The 20360-nt window shown below is 45.1% G+C and overlaps 1 protein-coding gene across 2 annotated transcripts in view; it reads left to right on the top strand.

The window, feature by feature from the left end:
* Positions 1-20360, top strand: part of CDH13 (cadherin 13) — a 1016524-nt gene that overhangs the window by 459214 nt on the left and 536950 nt on the right. For both annotated transcript variants that reach the window (XM_045989377.1, XM_045989379.1), the window contains exon 4: positions 1919-2035. In XM_045989377.1, coding sequence (XP_045845333.1) covers positions 1919-2035 — 117 coding nt within the window. The remainder of the gene's footprint in view (positions 1-1918; positions 2036-20360) is intronic.

Below are 20360 nucleotides of genomic sequence, written 5' to 3'. Positions count from 1 at the left end.
TGCTTCCCTACGTATTTTATCCTACGTATTCGCCCTGCTGGCCTCTGCTTCGAGCAAGTCACACAGCCTCTCTGAACTTGGTTCTCCTCATCAGTCGAGGAGGGACAAGGTTTACTTGAGAACTTAATTGCAGATATGAGAGTGGACACATGGAGTGTGCCCAGCAGATTGTCCAGTGCCCACGTGAGAAATTGTTATGATTAGAGTAGTCCGTGCTGGCGGTTGTGGAAGCAGTCGAATGCGGTCGTCGTGGTTCGAACCTGCTCCTCTAGACGGCCTTACTGCTAACTAGCTAAGAGTGTCTCCTGCTGATGGGCCCAAATTCAACTTCGCCTTGCACTGAACATTCAGGTTGTTTGCCATTTTTACCCTTTGTAAATAATGTCTTGCTGAATACATTTCTGCATGCTATTTTATTCTTCTCTCGAATTTAGCATTTGAATGTATTCTTAGGGCTGATATTACCAGGTGAAGGGCTATGTACATTTGTAAGATTCCCAATAAATATTGCCTGATTGCTTTCCACAAGAGGACCATCAAATTACACTCCCACCAACATCTAGAGAAAAATTATAGAAGCCTTCTTAGCCTTAGTTGATCTGGTTTCCTGTTTAACTTTTCTTATATAGATTTTCCTTTAAAACTACACACACACACACATGCATACATATACACACATACTTTTGCAGGGCATGGATCAATGATGGTATTTAAATATCATTTGCCACATGATTTTGGTAGGAATGCATTGTCCAAAGTTTGAGACGCTTACATTTGATGGTATATAACATAATTTCGGTGAGTAGGTAGCATTGACCGAGGTTGGTTTATATACTGAAAATGATATTCCCCTTTCAATGCTCTTCCAGTTCTCTGATCAGATCAGGGGAAAGCCTCAGCTTGGTGCTAACAACACTTTCATGCCCCACTATGCCTTTCTTTTCTCCCTGTTAAAAAGAAGATCTTTGGGGCACATGGGTGGTGCAGTTGGCTGAGCATCAGATGCTTGGTTTCAACTCAGGTCCTGATCTCAGGGTGGTGAGATCAAGCCCCACATTGGGCTCTGCACTCGGCGAAGGATTCTGCTCGAGATTCTCTGCCACTCCCCGACCTCTCTCAAATCAATACATAAAGCTTTTTTAAAAATTTAAAAAGACAAAGAGGAGCTTATTTTCGCCCTCAGGTTTCCACCTCAAATTAAATACCGTCATTTGGTGTCTAGTATGTTTATTTTCATGGTTTCCTGCTTTTTACGGAAAGCAATACTGGCACTTCATTTAAATTATGATACAAAGTTTCCTCTTTTGTACATATTTGTGTCATTGAATGGGTAAATTACAGATAGGGCAGAAATCGGACAGGGTTGTTCCAGTCATCGAAGTTTGGAACATGTGTTCTGTATCGGTAGTGCTTCCTAACAGTTACAACGAAGAGTCCTCGAGAAAACATCGACTAGGAGTCCCCATAATGCCTGACCTCGTCCGGACCTTTGTGACTGCCCCTTCATCTCTGTTCATTTGTGAGTGTAAGGACCTTGCCTTTGGCCATGAGGAGAGTCACTTTTATATCCCGTGGGTTTTGTGGGTTAGTGACCAGGAGAGTAGTCTCCTCGCTGGGCAGATTAAGAGCTGGAATCTACAAACACTGAAGGGCATATAAATCAAGGCAGACATGGCGAATAGAATGATTCAGAAGATGGGATTAAAGAGCTTAATGATAGTCATTGTGAATCACAATGTCAGCTTTACTATGATTCTAACGATGTACTTGCTAACACTAATGAGGTTTGATAGAATAAAATTAACAATGTCCAAACAGCTGTATGCTTTCACAACAAAGGAACTATATCTCAGAGCAGATTCATACATCCTTTCCGTGGGGGATTTTAGTCAACTGATTTTGTTGTTTTCTCTTTCAGGATATATTTAAATTTGCAAGAACTTCTCCTGTCCCAAGACAAAAGAGGTCCATTGTGGTATCTCCCATTTTAATTCCAGAGAATCAGAGACAACCTTTCCCACGAGATGTTGGCAAGGTAAGTCAGACAAAAGACAAATGACATAACAAAGGCATGTTTTTCTGAAGAGGAGAGCATACACAAGGCAGACTGACTGTGATTGTCTTGGTGGCCCCCTGAAATCGTTCTTTATTCCTCTATGATAACTAGCCAGATGGTTTTGCCAATAAGAGAATGACAAAAGGCCATCAAACAACAACAACAAAAAAAAGTATTTACAAAAAAAAACAAAACAAAACAATAACACCTTTGAATATCATGCTTTGGAGAGCTACATGGCAGATAACAGTGCTAAAGTTGCATCTGGGAGATGTCATTGGTTAAGAAATAGCCTCGTTGCTTTTAAGACCATGCCCAGGCCGCCAGCCCGATACCCTCTACTCTATTAGTACAGCCTTGTGATGATCCATGGCCTTTTAAATTTAGATCCTAGTTTTCTTTTCCTTCTTTAATTTTTTAAGATTTATTTATTCATTCAAGAGAGAGGGAGAGAGAGAGAGAGAATCCAGGGGAGGTGCAAAGGGAGAAAGAGTCAAGCAGACGGCATGTGGGGCTCAGAGCCTAATGTGGGGCTCCAACTCACGACACCAAGATCATGATCTGAGGCAAAATCAAGAGTTAGACGCCCAAGTGACTGCGCCCCCGAGGATTCCCTAGATCTTAGTTTTCAAAGGTGTAAGTCCAGGAGCACCACTAGGTCAACCCTCTAAAAACTAAACCAGACGAAAGAACTAAAACCTCCTAACCAGATCCAGAAAACAATGTTGCATGAGTCAGGGCAATAATTTTTCCAGGAAGAAAGGTTTGCTGTTAAATGGGCAGAAATACTGAAGACCCGGTCGGTACATCCTCTCCCCCTAGAAAAAGTCAACATGGAGAATCAAATTCAAACCAGTTGGTATTTTTTGGTCGTCACAGAATTTGAACAGTGGTGGGTTAGTTCAGTGAATGACCTTAATGGCTGGTGCTACTGGATTATTTATTCATTTATTACATAAATAAGGAGCATCTGTTTTATGGCAGACTCCAAGATTGGGACTGGATGACTATTGGTATGAACAGCACAGAAGCCCTGACTGTGATAGAGCTTGGACTGTAATAGAGAGACAGATATTTTGATGAGCAAATAAATAAGCAAGAAAATTACAGAGCATAAGAAATTCCGTGAAGAACAGAAACAGCTCTTCAGAAAGAGACTAAATGGCCAGACTAGGGAGTAGAGGGACAGAAGTGTTCACAAACATGGCCAAGAAGGCTGTCAGAGACTCTGGTGTTTGATTGGAGACTGGAAAGATGAGAAAGAGATAGCCATGGGAAGATCTGGGGAAACCGCATTCTTAGCAGAGGGCCCTGCATGTGCAAAGGTTTGCAGGTGGGAAAAAACGAAGCATATTTGGGGAGCAAAATGTCTGGATGGCTGCAATGAGGCAAGCAAGGAAGAGAATGGAAAGAGCTGAAATCAGAGAAGCTGGCCTGTCGTAGGGCCTCCAGAGACCATGATGAGTGGGATTTCGTTGTGTACACATCAAGAAACCACTGGAAGTCACCCTATGTGTGTGCTGAAAGCCCCTCTGGCTGTCTCATAGGGGATGATTTGTGGGAACAGAGGGATCAGGAGGAGTGGACACAGAAAGATCTGCCAAAAGGGCTGTTTTAGGGTGATCTGGACCGGAAGTGAGGGAAACTTGGACTATTAGAAATCTATTTCTGTTGGAAATTAAAGGCATCAATAATCCAATGACTTGGTAATCACCATATTTGTGATTTTAAACTACCACTGTACCAAAGACACCCTTTTTTAAGCAAAATCTTGCCAGGAGTCCAGAACATGATGCAGAAGGAAGCAGAGCTGTTCCAAGTGAGCAGCAGTGGGGTTGATGTACCCTACCCTTTGGACAGCCCTAACCACTGTGATGGCCCTTGTGTAGGTGTCCCTGAAGCCAAGGGTGGCACTCCCCAAGGCCAGATTTCTCAAGTTTGCAAGACTCTGCCTCTAACAGTTTCAGAGGCACAAGTTGCAACCTTGCTCTTTAGACCTTTCTGTAAGTCTGGTGTTCTCAACCCCCACTGTACAACAGAATTGCCTGGGGCAGTTAAAATACAGACACCAGGCTCCACCTCGCAAGATTAATTCAGTTGGTCAAGGAGTGAGGTCTAAGCATCAGAATTTTTTTCAAATCCCAGGTGATTCTGATGGGTAGCCATGGTTGAAAACCACTGGCCTAAACCAGTCCTACTTTTAGGGGAGCTGTGGCCCAACAGCATGAGCACCACCAAGTTGTGAATAACTGTACTGCTGTGTGAAAACTATGTCTGTGCTTTTATGCCTTTGAAGGAACCCTTTTTCTCTTCGTGCCTGCTTGGTTTTATTCATTCGTCTTATCCTTTTCTTTATAGCCTATGCCTTACCTTCATCAACTCCACTAATAGCTCACAAGTGATGCTCTGCTGAACTACGAGAGAGTATACAGGTGTCTTCAGAGAATTCTGGGGAGGTGGGGATAAAGGAAACATATCCCACCCACCCACCCAAACTCTCTGAGTCAGGCAGCTCTAATTTTAGAAATATCATATATCAGACTTCAGGATGCCATTTGAAAAAGAGACTCTGTGGTTATGAAAGCATAAAGACACTTGTCTCACTTTGGTTTCCCCCTGAAGCTGACCCTGAGACAAGAATTCAAATGTAATAGTTTATTTAGGAAATGAAGAGAACACAGGTAAGGAAATGAGGAGGTGAGAGAGGGAAGGAAAAGAGCCAGTTGAGAAGCCTGTTTATCAAGGCAACTATGGCTGTCTGGCTGTCTGTTGGTGACTGCATTGTAATCCCAAGGGGAAATGCTAGGAAATGGTGATAAGCACATGCCACAGGGGAGGGAGCTGGGGTATTTATACACCAATCCCATTCGTCTTTGGTTGAAGGCCTTTCCCAAAGTGTAAGCTCACCAGCACATCCAGCCTTCCCTGTGCCCTGGGCACAAGCACAGGGGCCTCCTGAGGCCGGGAGGAGACAGCTGGAAGTCTGCTGGTGTGCCCTGAAAAGGTGAGATCCAAGGGAGGGGACAGAGCACTGATGGATTCTGTTCCATCACTGAACCTAATATAAACACTTCTGCTTTACAGGCCAGGTTTTCCTTGTCTCACCTGCTGCTCCCATCTCATTTCCTGAACTAACTTTCTCATCTCATGCCTTTGAAGCCGACTGTTCTTGCTTCTCTCCATTAACAAGTGCTCGCAGCATCCCAGGCAGGAAAATCTCCAAAATCCACATCCGTTTACATCAATAAGCACATATTCGCGTCAGCTATGTATAAGGCACTGCGTGAGGGGCTGGAGGGTTAATGACAAAAGGCATCAATCCCACAGGATTGCAGAAGAATAGAAAAAATCATCACAAATGCATTATTTGTCCAATACTTTAAAGTGTAAGCACCTTTCATCTATTACGTTGAGTTCTCATAACAGTAACCCCATGAGGATCATCTTCCAGAGTGCCTCCTGAGAGTAACGAGTCTCAGAGGGATAGTCATCTGTCCGGAGTCACACAGTCAGTTAGTAGCAGAGATGAGCTCCATGCCCACTCTTGGCGATTTCATAGGCTCTGCTCTTAACTAGTCTGCCCAGCGCTACTAAGTACAATTTGAGAATTCTCTTTCACAGAATGAAATGCCTCTGCTAACAATGACTTTCTTTAAAACAGCATTAAAATTAAATTTAATTGTTTGAAGGGCACAGGCACGCGCGCACACACACACACACACACACACACACATACACAATAGGATGGATAGAAGGCTGAGTAAATGGATAGACAGATGATAGAACAAGTATAGTAACATGTTCATGGTAGAGTCTAGGTGGCGGCTGTAAGGTTGATTGCTGAAAACCTTTTTCAACTTCTCTGTTTGTAAATTTCATGATACAATGTTGGGAAAAAATAATCTTAACTGAGTACAAAATGATCCCAAAACACGCAGGAATTGGCATGCCGCCACAAAATTATTTTTTTGTTTGTTTGTCTTGAACTTCAGGAGGATGGATAGAGTCTTAAGTGTCTATGTCTTTCTTTCTTTCTTTCTTCTTTTTTCCTTTTGCCATATTTTGTCACCACCTGAGTTCCTTGAAAGAAACGAGACTCATACTATAGAGTGAAGGCATCAAAAGCATCAAAAACAGGATGTGGGAGCGAATCCACTCTCAGGGGGTCGGGGTTTGGGGGGAGTTCTTAGCTGCGGCTGTGCCATGTAGAATTGTAGATTGACAGAAAGGCCACATGGGGAGCCCTAAGGGTCAGACAGAGTTTTGGCTGATGCATAATTTATTTGTCTTCCAAATAATTAATTAGTTGGTAAGTGGCTAAATTACTAGAATTCGGAGACTTCTTTTCCATCATCTCTCTCAGTGCTTCTGAAAAACAGGTTAAAGACCCAATTGTGAACACACTGCCTCAAACCTGTGATTTCCTTCCTGTTTCTGAATTCTAGATGGCAGCGAGGATCTGGGGCGAATGCCCTAAAGAGAAATGTGTAGTTCCCAACATGTGCTTTTCCCCTCCCCCTTCAAAGTGTGACTATTTCAAAATTTGGACCATAAATAATTTCTTAGTTTTACCAACTTTCACTGATAAATATTTGATTGCGTCTTTAGAGATTTTTGAGTTCTTGGGTCTGACTGACTGAGAGCAGGGACTTTAAATCTATGAGGCAGCAAGGAGGTCTTTGGGAGACGTATTTTATTCTGTTTTATATTAAGTTTGAAAGACAAGTCATTTATGAAATGCTGATTAGAGATTCTACTTTCATCACAAACCCTTTTCATCAAAGCCAATGAAAGTACGTTTTACTGAAAATCCTTTTTTTATATCCCCTATAAATTGGTAGAATGGGCCCTTAGAAGGACATCTTTAACCCAGAATGGAAGAAATATGTAATTGGACCATGCGCTTTTCGTAAGGGGAATCAACATAGATCATTAGACCAAATCATGAAAACCACTCAACCAGGACTCTGCTTTGACTGTGTCACGAAGGCAAGTCATACATGAGGATAATTTATGGCAATTCCTAAATATTCCTCAGAATTCTGAGCATATGATTTATTAGGGTTCTCCCCACATCCAGGTGATCTATACCTCCCTGCTTATGCCCACCCATACGAACAGGTGCCAAGGAATCTGGTGTCTCAAAATTGAATCTGCTTTTTTCCATTTAAGAGTCATTCATACCACTTTGAGAACCCATGGGTGCCAAGCTCTGTCCTCAGAAGCTGAGCAAGAATTCTGGAACTGGACCCTTAGGACTGCCCCATCTTACCCTCCCACCGAAACGTTGCCTCAGCCCTATTGTACTGCCTGACCCATTCTGGGTAGCCCCCATCAGCCCTCCACCCCTTTTAAAATGCACTGCTTGACTTTTTTTATTCAAGTCTGACTACATGCCTCTTTCTAGAATTTACAGCTCTTTCATTTCTCCTTTTAAAAACAACTAGCCAAGTTGCTCAGTAACTACAACTTAGTCCTGGCTAGTCTGTAGAATAGAAATCTGAGTGTAAGAGACCAAGATGTCCAGAGCTCAATAGTCAAAAATTCTTGTTGAGCTGACTAGCTCAGGTTATTTCTACATTCAGCAAGTCCACGGGTATATATACCTGTCCTATTTCTATGACTTTGAACCCTTTCCTCTTCCTGGGACACATCCCCTTCATCCTCTCTCCACAGGTGTGTGTGTGTTTACATACACATCCTCACTGCCTAGTGGAACATGTACACCCTCGCAGAAATTTCTGTGCGCACTGCCCAGCATTGTAGCCACTAACCACACGTGGCCTTGGAGCACCTGACGTGTGGCCAGTGCAACCGAGGGGCTGCATTTTTAAATTTTATCTAATTTTAGCTAATGTTAGTTTAAACTTAAAAACTGTTTGATTCGGTTATTGGAACAACTTCCCATGTGAAATCTACCTTTTAAACTTAAATTTTCATCTTAGTACAGGTCAGATGCTTTTCATGAAAATATAATATCTAAATTGATACGTAAGTGTGATGTAAACACAGGATTTCAAAAATGTAGTACAAACTCACAAAGAGCGGAAAATACCTCACTGATAATCCTTATACTCGAGCCCTGTTGAAATAAAAACATTTTGGATATATTGGTGTGATTCAAATTAATCTCTCTCTCTCTCTCTCTTTTTTTTTTTTTTTTTTTTTTTTGGCTTCATTTATTATGTGGCTACCAGAAAATTTTTAAGTATTTATTTAGCTCAAACTGTATTTCTCTTGGGCAGTGTGAGCCAGAGCCCATTTTTGACTGAGTCTCCCCCTGGGAATTTTTGTTTGATCTCCTTTACACATTGTTTGGACCTCTTTGTGCTCATGTAACACATTTGGAACAGCAAGACAGTTTCTTTTGTATTTGTCTTGTCTTTGTATTAACTGTAACTCCTCCAGTATCTGATACCCCACGCAGCCTAACACCCAGGAGGGACACAAATATTCTTTGACTTGAATCCTGGTTAGGCCCATGGCTGGTTGGATAAGGCATTCACTGGTTACGGATTGAAGTGATCACAGCCTCGTTTGTTGTTAGAATGGAATTAATAGACCATTATATGATCGGTCCAGATATTTCTAGCAAATTTTAATTTTCCACAATGGCTGTGAGGCTAGCAGATAAATGGGTTGGCAGTCAACCATTATGTCAGGTCTCATAAGTATCCCCAGCAGATTGTGGGAGATGATGTTGATGGGTTATGTGTGGGGTGTGTGGGGGCAGGAGAGAGAGAGGGGGAGAGAGAGAGAGAGCCTGTATTTCCATATTTGCTCATACATACAATATTTCAAAGCCACAGAAATTAAAAAAAAAACCCTCAAAACTTTACTCACAAGTGAACAGACTTAATTTTAAGTTATTTTGACAAAGTCTAATAAAAGCATATAGTCACCATTAGCAAATGTTGCCCTTTTTCTGTAAAATTTAATTAATGACAAAACATAATTGAGTTGTTTTGGTTGTTTGCCAAATACATACATATGCAAAAATGCCCTCCATGATATACCTCCAGCAAATAAAGGCATCTGAGCCTATGGAGGAAGCAGTATTTTTAGCCCTGAGTTTATCACCCTTTCAGTTCTCAATTTGAAAGATTCCCAGGGCTTTATCGTTCTGTACATTTGGCCTCGGACTGAATTTATATTTAATTATTCGTGAACATTAAAGGATCTGGCATTTCAGCTTGAATTAGCAGCCTGGAGACGGAGAGTTGAGGAGTCTTTGAATTCAGCTAGAATCTCCAACATCTAGTAAGTGTCAAGATCTAAGCCAAACATGGCCACCCCCCCCCCCCACTGAATTCCTGGTTAGCTCTTAGGACATCCCCACAAAGTATTACACCCACTTCTCAGATGGGGAAACTGAAATCAGGGACATTAAGCAACGTGCCCGAGGTGACTCAGTTACAGGAGTGGTAATGCTAATACCCAGACCGAGGAGTCTTGAGGGTCAGCCACGGAGCTCGGCACCATGACATGCGTGAATGCTGAGTCCCCGTGGCCTCTGCTGTTTGCACAGCGTGCTCACGTGAATTGTCATTTGACTCCCACACACAGCCTCAGGAAGCCAGTACTACATCCCCACTGTGCCACTGAGGAACGAGGCGAGCAATCATGCAGGACAGGTGCAAACAGAGTTGTCATGTAAGCTGAGCTCCTTCTGCATTACCACCTGCCATGACCCAGGGGTCTGGATGGATTTCAAAACAGCACATGGCGTGGGGTAAGGAATAGGCTTTATTGGAGAAAGAGAACATGGAGAAGCCAGGGGTCAGCCAGAAATGAAAATCCCATCATCTTAAGGAGAGCTATGCCAGGGCCTGGGCAGAGAGCTGAACACCGTCTAGGTTTGCCAGAGAGGCCCTCAGCTGCCATGGTTCCCCCTTCTTAGGCCAGCTTGACTACCATCTGTCAGTAGACAGATAATCAAATTTTGGGGGTGTCTGGCAGCCTGAGCACAGGTACCCAGATTTATAGATGTTGTCTACCATTCCAGAGGCTCAAAGCCAGGTGCCTCGGACGGGAATATTCGGGTTAACAGGCTCTTGCAGGGGGAGGGAAGCCCCAATTAGGAATGTTTGCCCTTCCTTCGGTGAAAATAGTCCTACGGTGACCAATTTCAAGCTACCGACTTGCAAACCTCTTGAATATTTAACACCTGACTTTCACAAAGAAGTCGGAGCTGCCACCGGCTTGCCACCGACCTACGGAATGGGATGCCGGGTGGGTCAGAGAACGCACTGGCTCCATGGGGAGCCATGCTGGAGTGGAACCCCCAGCTGGCAGAAGTGTCTTACCCATCTGCTGGCGGTGTCTCGTCCAAGGTGAGCACCAGGGGCCGTTTGGGGTAATTCTACTCCTTGCATCACGTTAGGTGCCTTGTCTCAGGCCGCACAGCGAGGGCAAAGGAGAAGCAGACCTTGAACCTGGGCTCTCTTAGTTCCGCCACACCTCTCCTCCTTTGCACAAAAATCCCAAGTCCATCTCTGGAGGCCGACAAATTCCGTCACAGTTGTCCCCAATTCTACGTGGCAAATGAGGAAGGGAGAGAGAAAATGCGAAGTGTGGAGCCACGAGGTCAACCTCACAAGCAGCTGCTTGATGTGCATGTTTGGGCGCGGAGTCAAGGCTGGGGGTCATGTCTTAGTTGAACAAGGAGACCACATGCTGACAAGCAGAAGACGGCTTTCTTCACCAGGCAGGGAGAGCCGTGGACTGGTTTCGGAGGCCACATTCATTGTTTCGTTGTTGGGATGTCTGCTGACAACCCCGTTCAAAGGAGCCGCGGGAAAAAACGCGGAAGCAGAAAAGGCTAACTTTGGTGTAATTAAGAGATATCACCACTCGTTTTTCTCAGCGACGAGGCCACAGCCGACTCAGTTGATAAGGGCTGCGAAGGAGCAGGACCCAAGGTGCCGTGGGGAATGGACGGGCCCTTCTGTGGTCAGACCTCCCATCCCAGCTTTGAGGAAGATGGAGGCAGAGCCTGATGGAGTCAGAAATGGGCCCGTACACAGTTTTCTGAAGACGGGGGGGAGAGGAAGGAAGAACTCACCTTTATTTCCTTTTCTAGCTCAGAACTAGCCCTGGCTTCTGAGTGGGGCTATAGCGGAGACACTTCATTGTGCGGCTGGGCCTGCCTCTGGGTGCAGGGATGGGGAAGATCTTGGACGCAAACACCCCTTGTTGCAAGTTTAAACGGTCCGTCTGTGGGCGGCTCACACTGGATGTTTGGATCCGGAGAGGAGGAAGCGCCCCAGCTTAGGCCTTTTGGGTAGGCAAATAGTCTTCCTAGGTGGAAACACTGGGCCTGAATTAATGAATTAACTCAGAAATATTTATTGAGCGACTACTACAGGCCAGGCACTGCACTGGCTATTGCCCATGCATTCTCCCTCAAATGACACGGAACTACGGAAGACGCAGACCTGTAAACAGGCAGATGAGACCATGATCAGGAGCCATGGGAGTGTGGAGAACCGGAGAAGACAGAGAACGTAATTCCCAAGAGAAGTCGCAAGTGGCTGCACACCAGTGGGCAAGGTGAGGTTGGGATGGAGAGAATTCTCCAGGCAGTGGGAAGAGCGCGATCCAACGTCTAGCGCCGAGCGAGAGCATCGTGCGTCTGGACATCCAAGGATAACTGAATGCGGCTGACAGGACCAGATCTGCAATTTGTGGAAGACCAGTCTGGTGGCAGGATGGGCGGTCACAGCTGTAGGCTGAGAAAACCAGAAGCAGGGAGGCCTGGATGGAGGCAGTAACTGCAGCCAGGTGGGCAGTGCAGGGAACCTGGGTCCGGAAGTGGCGGGGGACAGGAGAGAAGACACTGAGTCAAGAGCTGGGCAGCCTTGGTGAGTGCGTGTTGGATGGGGAGGAAGGGGTGTAGAGGAAGGCACCCCCCCTTAGCTGGGAACATCGTACCATGTCACCTGGATGGAGGGTTGAGCTGTGGGTCAGTAGACCTTTCCTGACACCAGAGGGCCTGCTGTGTCCTCCCCTCTCAAGTTCATTCTTCACCGAGGCAGCTGAGAGGCCCTTCATGGGGCAAGACGGGAGTGCTCCCACGGGAGACAGGAGTGCTCCCAGGGGAGACAGATCTTTCTGCGTGTTACACAGAGTTGCACGGACCAGCTGGACCCCCCCCCCCCGCCCCCCGCCGGTCTCTGGGGACTGGATTCCCTTTGCATCAGCGAGGCGTGTGGGACACCAGGCTTTCAGATGCCCCTTCGCCGTGCGTCCCCAGGTGTGAGCACAAATCCTGCCAGATCCGTGCCTACTGATTTTAGTTCAGGCATTCCTGGCTGTGGCTTTGAAATCTTTTTTTTTTTTTTTTCTCCAGCTCAGAAATGCGTAACAGCTGTGTTCACTGTTGGCCTTCTAGCCTTGAATTCACTCTAAATACATTTCTTCTTAGTAATTTCTCCTTTGAATGCTGATGTTTGGCTAGGCATTAGTATACACAATTCACAGGCTCTGTGTTGCTCAATTTTTAGTTCATTTATTTGACAACTTGAAATTCCTCACAAGTGGTGCTTTTATTTTGTTATTTGCATCTGGAAATCATTCCTAACGTACCACGGAATAAATCTGGCTTTTCTTTCTTTCTTCATAATTTTTTTCTTATTTTAAAAATAATAAATGTTCATTATAAAAACTTTAAAGAAAAATATATACTTAACAATAAACACTATAAAAAAAAAAATCTCCCCAACGTCCGCCCCTCCAAACCTGAGGTAACCCCTGTTGGCCTCAGAGCAGTACTTCTCAGTCTCTAAAGTGCATACGAATGAGTGAAAGCACAGGTTCCCCGCCCTCATCCCGTCAAACGTGTGGGTTCCCCAGGGCCGGAGCGGGGCCTCAGAGCTCACCGTCCTCACACGCACCCCTCGGGCTGCTGATGTTCCCAGATCCGGGGCCCACACTTTGATCGACTTTATCCTAAACAGCCAGTACCCACCCAGGGCCGTCTTGTATTCCCCGATGTCCCACTCACCGACATCTCAGAAACATCTTTGGTGTCCTCAAACATCCTTCTTCGGGGGCATTTTGAAAGGCTGCATGGGGTTCTTCATGTGGGGTCTACAGATCCCGAGGGGGTCCACGGGTAGACCTGTTCTCTTGGTTTTCCAATGCTTATTTGTTTTGCACTTAAAATAGTATCTTGAGGGGCGCCTGGGTGGCTCAGTGGATTAAGCCGCTGCCTTCGGCTCAGGTCATGGTCTCGGGGTCCTGGGATCGAGCCCCACGTCGGGCTCTCTGCTCCGCAGGGAGCCTGCTTCCTCCTCTCTCTCTGCCTGCCTCTCTGCCTACTTGTGATCTCTCTCTCTCACTGTCAAATAAATAAAATAAAATCTTAAAAAAAAAAAAATAGTATCTTGAGGAGGATGCCGCATGATTGACCAGCGACCAAAGGAGCGCGTTAGACGAAATGGTTAAAACCCTCCTAGCATCCTCCTCCGTGAATGGCATCTAGGGGTTCCCTCTAGCATCTCCTGGTGGTAAATCGTATTGCTGTGACCTCACCATTCATAAATTGTCACATAGATGTGTATGCACGCAGGCACATGTGTACATGTATGTATATGCATTATACATACACGTAGCATATAGATACATTCTCTATAGTTACCTGATATGAAACTCGAATCCAACAGCCAAGGGTTGGTTTAACAGCGTGTCTTGGGCAACAGCCCGCTGACGGACTCTCTCCTCCCCGAGACACGCTTGAATCCGCGCTGCCCCTGCTCTGATGCATTCTCCGCCCATCTGGCACCCCCCGCTTCTCCTCCCCACCCATCCCCATCACCCCAGGTCTAGACCATCTTGGTTCTCGTTGTCCTGTGCAGCTTTCATCTGGGGCAATACCTCCTCAGCCTTGCTGAGGGTTAACAACACAGCTCCTTGGAAGTACACGTTCCACGCGAGCTTGGGAAGGTGAGGAAAACCACCAGCAGCTCCCGGTTCCACCTGCGGTTCCCCGCCGGCTCTCTGCCATTCTCCTTCCCATCCTTAGAAACAGTCTCACTGGGGCTGTCCCCCTCTCCGACTGACAGAAGCGACACTTGACCAGAAGTACCCTGTGCTCTGTGGGTCCCGTCACTAATTCCACGCAGAGGAATTAGTTCCCACGGCCTCTACAGAGGAGGACACAGAGTGATGAGAGGGCTTCTCTGATGCCTCAGAGCAGTGGAACTAGGATTTTTTAAACTCTTTACTGAAGTATAATATATAGACCCAAAATGCAAAATCGTAAGTGTCCGACGCCGTGATTTTGTTTAGTAGAAAAAAAACTATGAACTCATGAACTCATGAACCCATGAACTCAGCACTCAGATCACAAAACGACCAGCCCCCGGAGGCCCCTTCCAGGCACGAACCCCACATCCCCCCGGGATAACCAGCCCTCCCCTCTATCACCATGAGTTAGTTTCAGCATTACACTGGTGAGATCGGTCTCTACCGTCAGGCACATTTGTAGAATCACAGACGTGTAGTATCACATTTCCTGAATACACCACCCTCTCTCCTTGCTACACTTGAGGCAAATTTGGATCATTTCCAGTTTGGGGCCGTTACGAACAGTACTTTACGTGAACATATACACACCTTTCTGTTGGGTATATACCTAACCGTGGGATTATTGGGTCTGTTTTAGTGGATTCTGCCAAACAGTTGCCCAAATGGGTTCTAGAGAAGCTGAACTTTAAACCCACTATTCTGACTCTACAATGAATTGTGGGAGCAGGGTGGGTGGCATATTTGTTTATTTTTTTCTAATGAAAAATATATCCAGTTTCTCTCTGACTCAGTAGTGACGGCTGTCAATTATTAGCCATAACAGTGGCCCATTCCATGTCTTTGGATCACACCAGAGCTTGTTGCCTTCACCCTCAAGGATTGGAGGACGTCACTGGTTCTCCATCTGTGTTGATCTTCGTGATATGAGGATATAAAATGAATATCCCATGATATGGTATGTCCAGGCTTCTGGTGTCCATTCAGAGGGAGTGAGCTCTGTGACAGACCTTTCTTCCTCCCACTCCCAAGATCATGAGGATGAGACAGTTTAAGCCAAGTTTATGGGAATTCTTGACCAAAGTCAGGGAGACTTCATTGTTTTCAACAGGTTTTAATTAATCTAATAGGTTACTTTATAAGCCAAAGAATGAAAAGTTTAGGACCCCTTGTTGACAGACACCAAGTCAAAGGATTTTCTAACGAAGTCTCTTTTTAATTTACTAATCAAGATGTTATTAAAAAATATAGACATTATCACTTTTGTTTCCTTGGCCTTTGGAGACATATCTTGAAAGAAGTTGCTGTGGCTGATATCGAAGAGGTTACTGCCTATGTTCTCCTCTAGGATTCTGATGGATTCCTGTCTCATGTTGAGGTCTTTTATCCATTTCGAGTTTATCTTTGTGTACGGTGTAAGAGAATGGTCGAGTTTCATTCTTCTACATATCGCTGTCCAGTTTTCCCAGCACCATTTATTGAACAGACTGTCTTTTTTCCATTGTATATTTTTTCCTGTTTTGTCGAAGATTATTTGACCATAGAGTTGAGGGTCCATATCTGGGCTCTCCACTCTGTTCCACTGGTCTATGTGTCTGTTTTTATGCCAGTACCACGCTGTCTTGGTGATCACAGCTTTGTAGAAACCAGGTGGTGGGTAATAGGAAGGGCACGTACTGCATGGAGCACTGGGTGTGATGCCAAAACAATGAACACTGTTATGCTATAAATAAACAACAACAACAAAAAATAGACATTAGCCACAGTGGTTTCTCAGCCCTCTGTGAGGATGAATTCCTTCATACATCTGAACTGCCCTTCCTTGGGTAGGACTGGAATGATAATAATAATAATAATAGTGATAATAATGTAATCATAATAATGGATTCGTCTATGGTCAAACCCCGTGGACACGTGGAATAACTTGGTTGCTACTTCTTTGTACTAAGATTTCCCACCTCTTCCTAAAGACTGACAGTGTGCTATCCAGTTACAACCTTTTCTTCTTCATTGGGACAGTGAAAGCCCACCTTCCTCTGTCGTCTCCTAGAAACATTACTAAGTAGCCATCATGCAAAAATTCTTAAGACGTGGACCGAAATAAATAATGACTTAAGAATACTTCATGATTTTTATTATTTCCCTTGCTTCCTCCTGGGAATGGAATGACCCAAGGCTTATGGTACCAAAGACCCTTAACAATACATTTTCCCCAGATATAGGAAGGTTTGAGACATGGTAAATGACCAAGAGTTCTGATCCACAGATGCACCATTGTTGAACAGACAATTTGCACATCCATCTTCATTTGACATTCCTTTTTTTTTTTTTTTAAAGATTTTACTTATTTATTTGAGAGAGCGGGAGATGGGGAGAGGCCAGAGGGAGAAGCAGACTCCCCACTGAGCAGAGAGCCCAATGCGGGACTTGATCCCAGGATTCTGGGATCATTACCCGAGCCACAGGCAGTTGCTTAACCAACTGAGCCACCCAGACACCCCTTCATTTGACATACCCGATGATCTACCAAGGGTCTGAAGTGGCCCCTAGTCCCCTTCCTAAGTCAGGGAAATCCATGTTGAAGCTCTTGCTGCTCTTTGGTTATGTTTATATTTCTTGATGTTTCAATCTTCTCCATCTCTCAATTCAGAGACATCATAGACTATTAGAGTTGGAAGGAACCCAGGAGATGGCCCAAATACCTCACTTTATAAATAAGATGGAAAATTATATCTAAAGTCAGAAGATGTGAGAAGTCCTAATTTTCTGCCCCTCATTCTGGTGCCCTTTTGCCCACACTGGGTCTTCTGAGCCTTTATTGTCCTGGGGAAGACTTGAGCCCAGTCTGGAAATTCCCAGGTCTTTAGGAGACTCAGTATGGCATACCATGATTGATATCAGGGATCCATCATCTCTAGCATCATTCTGCTGAGACTGATGTTGTCCCTTATCTTTTCACTGCTTTTAGCAGCATTCTTAGAGGGTGGTCTAACGCTAAGGGTTCAGCTGATGGCTGCCGTGCCCTCCCAAGGTCAGAGCACATTACAGGACCAACCCAGCCTTTGAAGAAGAAAGAGCTGGGTGCAGACGCCAGGCAATGGAAATACATCACTGCAAGATCCAGCTGTGTAACCCTTGTTTGAGGAGAGTGACTTACATTGCCCAAGTGGGCTATTTTGGAGAGCATAATCTCTGCATTGGTCATTTGCCTGTGTTGTTCCTATTTTGTCCTCAGCATCTAACTTATGTCTGACACAGACTAAGCTCTCAATAAGTATGTGTTGAATGATTAAAAGAGTAAGTTGGGGCGCCTGGGTGGCTCAGTGGGTTAAAGCCTCTGCCTTCGGCTCAGGTCATGATCCCAGGGTCCTGGGGTTGGAACCCCGCATCGGGCTCTCTGCTGAGTAGGGAGCCTGCTTCCCTTCCTCTCTCTTTGCCTGCCTCTCTGCCTACTTGTGATCTCTGTCTGTTAAATAAATAAATAAAATCTTAAATAAAAATAAAAAATAAAAGAGTAAGTGAAGGAGTGGTCAATTCCTGTGGTCTCCCCACACTGGGGTTAACAGGAAAGGACTCACCTTTGTCTCTGCTTATAGGTACCTATATATTCTTTTATATGCAGAACAAATGCCTTTATGTTTGGGATTAAGAAAAACAATTTTCCCTTTCTTAGATTAGTTTTATATCAGCTTTTTATATCATTTACTGCTAAAAGGATAAAATGATGAATTTGGTAGAAGAAAGAAGACATTTGGAGAAAGGTTCAGAAATTTAAATATAATATGTGAGTATATATTTATACACATATAAATTCTATCATGTAACATGTTATGTATAAAGTACATTTTGTGTACTTTGTGCATTGACACTTCCTGTATTTTGTTTTGTGGACAGAACAGTCCCTTGTAGGTCAATATTGTAGGTAACCAAAGCAAAAATGTTTTTGATGAAGTGACCCACAAGGATGCCAATATCTCTGTAATGTTTCCTACAGTCGTTCTGTGTCTTAAAGTAAACTGAAGTTAACATATCCATATATGAAGGGAAAGATGGCTTTTATTATTCTGACTCTCAAATGGGAAAATGTTACACCATCCAAAACTGGGGGCACACGGCGGGATCATATGCTGCCTGCGGTAAGTGGCTTCATCTTGCCGTGTGTTTCCACGGGACTTTTTCTACTTTCCTCTTCTCTTTCTCCACCTCCACGTGCTCTCAGTGGCCCCTCATCCTTGCTGTCCCTCTGCTTGCTCTTGATAAGACTAACTAGTTCTTGGAATTTGCTGCTTTCAGATTGGGATGGCCTGGGAAACCAGTCTCCATGCGTGTCCCAGTCCTGTGCTATAAACTCAGAAGAATGAGATTAAGACAGACTTGGGTTCAGTTTCTGTCCTGCTGGTGATCAGCTGTTTCACCTTTGGACAGGTCACTTGGACCACGGGAGTTCTGCTTCTTAAATGAGGGAAGGCTAGTAACACCTACTGTCCGCATTTGGGGAAAGACAAAATGAAACCCCCTAGGTGATCATGCTGGCCTCATAGCAAATGCTCTGTCAGTATGCCCCTCCCTTCTTCTCTCCCTTTCTGGCTAAAATCTGCCTACGAAGGTGTTAAGTAATTGCAAAGCTTTCTCCAGGAGGAATAGGCTTGTACATATGTGCGTGCACCCTTCCAAAATTGAAAGTTACCACGTAAGTGTGTTGCTTGATCAATATCCCGCTGTACTAATGAGGGATACTAGCTCGATTTAGCATTGTCCAGACAGAATGCTAAGATAATTTTTTTGCTTGAAAATCAGTGACCCAGTCTCCCCATCTGCCAGTGTCTCTCTTCTAGTTGAAGATCTGAGAACACATATCCAGCAGGAAATTCAAGTATAAGCACCGGGATATCTGATCTGTTCATAATTGTACATTCAGGGCCTGGAACGCCATCGATGCACCATAATTTTTGGACTGAATAAATAATCTATTTCCTACAGATGTCGTATCATTTATCCTGTGCCCTAGTCCCGTCCAAGGAAAAAGGAAGGCAAAAAGAGACATGCTCACCCAGCTACTGGTCTATTTTTTTTTTTTTAATTTCCCTGCTCAGGACAAAATTTCCCTGGAAAATCATGTAAGATCCCAGCTGTCAGAATGAATTCATTAGCTGGGCTAGGGATTCCAGCTTCGAGAGCCAAAGCTTCCACCCAGCCAGGTGTCTGTTTCAAGAACAGCATCCTCGTAGGCACAACACTGGTAGCAATGACCTGCTGTCCGGCAAGAAGCGGCTACGGGCCACCTCGCCCCGTGCCACCCGAGGGTCGGTGGAGACGGAAGCGCGTGCAGACTGCCTGAGAGCGGCGGCAGGAAGGTGATGCCGCCCGCGTTGGCACCACGGGTTTGTCGTGCAGATGGTCCAGTTGCAAATGGAGGCACTGCGGAAGCGCTCCTCTTGCCCTCGCTGATGGAAGCGTGGGGATGTTATATTCAATTTTTGGTCTCCTTCCATATGCTGCTCCTCCAGCTTATTGGTCCACATGAAGGGAGATGATGCGCAAAACAGCAGGACACGCGACTGCTTTAATTACGGTGATGAGCTGTTTGTCGGGGTGCCATGAGCCACAATGCCGCCTTGTTCCCTGACAAAGTCAGAGCAGGGGCAACGCGGACGGTCCTGGCAGCCGCCAGTCGCCCGTCTTGGGCAGCAACAGTATTTGGTTGGAGGTGTGTTGTTCGAACACCAAGAGCTACGACTCTGCCAAGCTTAAAGAAAAGAGAAAAGCACTCAGAGAGGATATTGCAGTTTTGAAGATGGGAGGCTCTGGACAAAGTCCGGAGGCTGAGAGCACTCCTGGCGATGTCGTCGCTGTTAGCAGAAACAATGAGGTCATCACTCTCGTGCTGGTTGAATTGTTCAGCAGACACCGAGGGTCACGTCAACACAGTTCAGCAAATGAAAATAAACCCACCATCCAGGCCCCTTTTTGCCTTGCTGCTTTGCCCTTCTTCTCTTTATTTTTTTCCTGAAGAAATTGCTACACTGGAGGTCTCCATTCATTCACAGGGTATCTTCCTCCCATTGGTCTTTGAGGTTGTAGAGAGCGAAGACCTTGCCCGACTCATCTGGGTTCTCTTGCTCCAAGCACAACACACCCGCCCAGGACATAAGCTGTAACTGTGGATTCTGTGGAATTAATAGAAAAATCAGGAATCTGGTTACTTGTTGAGGCATAATTTTTTTTCAGGGACCAGAGAGAGGATGACAGGCACCAGGGCTGAGGGAACATGGACAGC

This window comes from Meles meles, chromosome 19, assembly GCF_922984935.1.
Source record: "Meles meles chromosome 19, mMelMel3.1 paternal haplotype, whole genome shotgun sequence".
Classification (NCBI taxonomy): domain Eukaryota; kingdom Metazoa; phylum Chordata; class Mammalia; order Carnivora; family Mustelidae; genus Meles; species Meles meles.
This window is presented reverse-complemented; position numbering and strand designations above follow the sequence as displayed.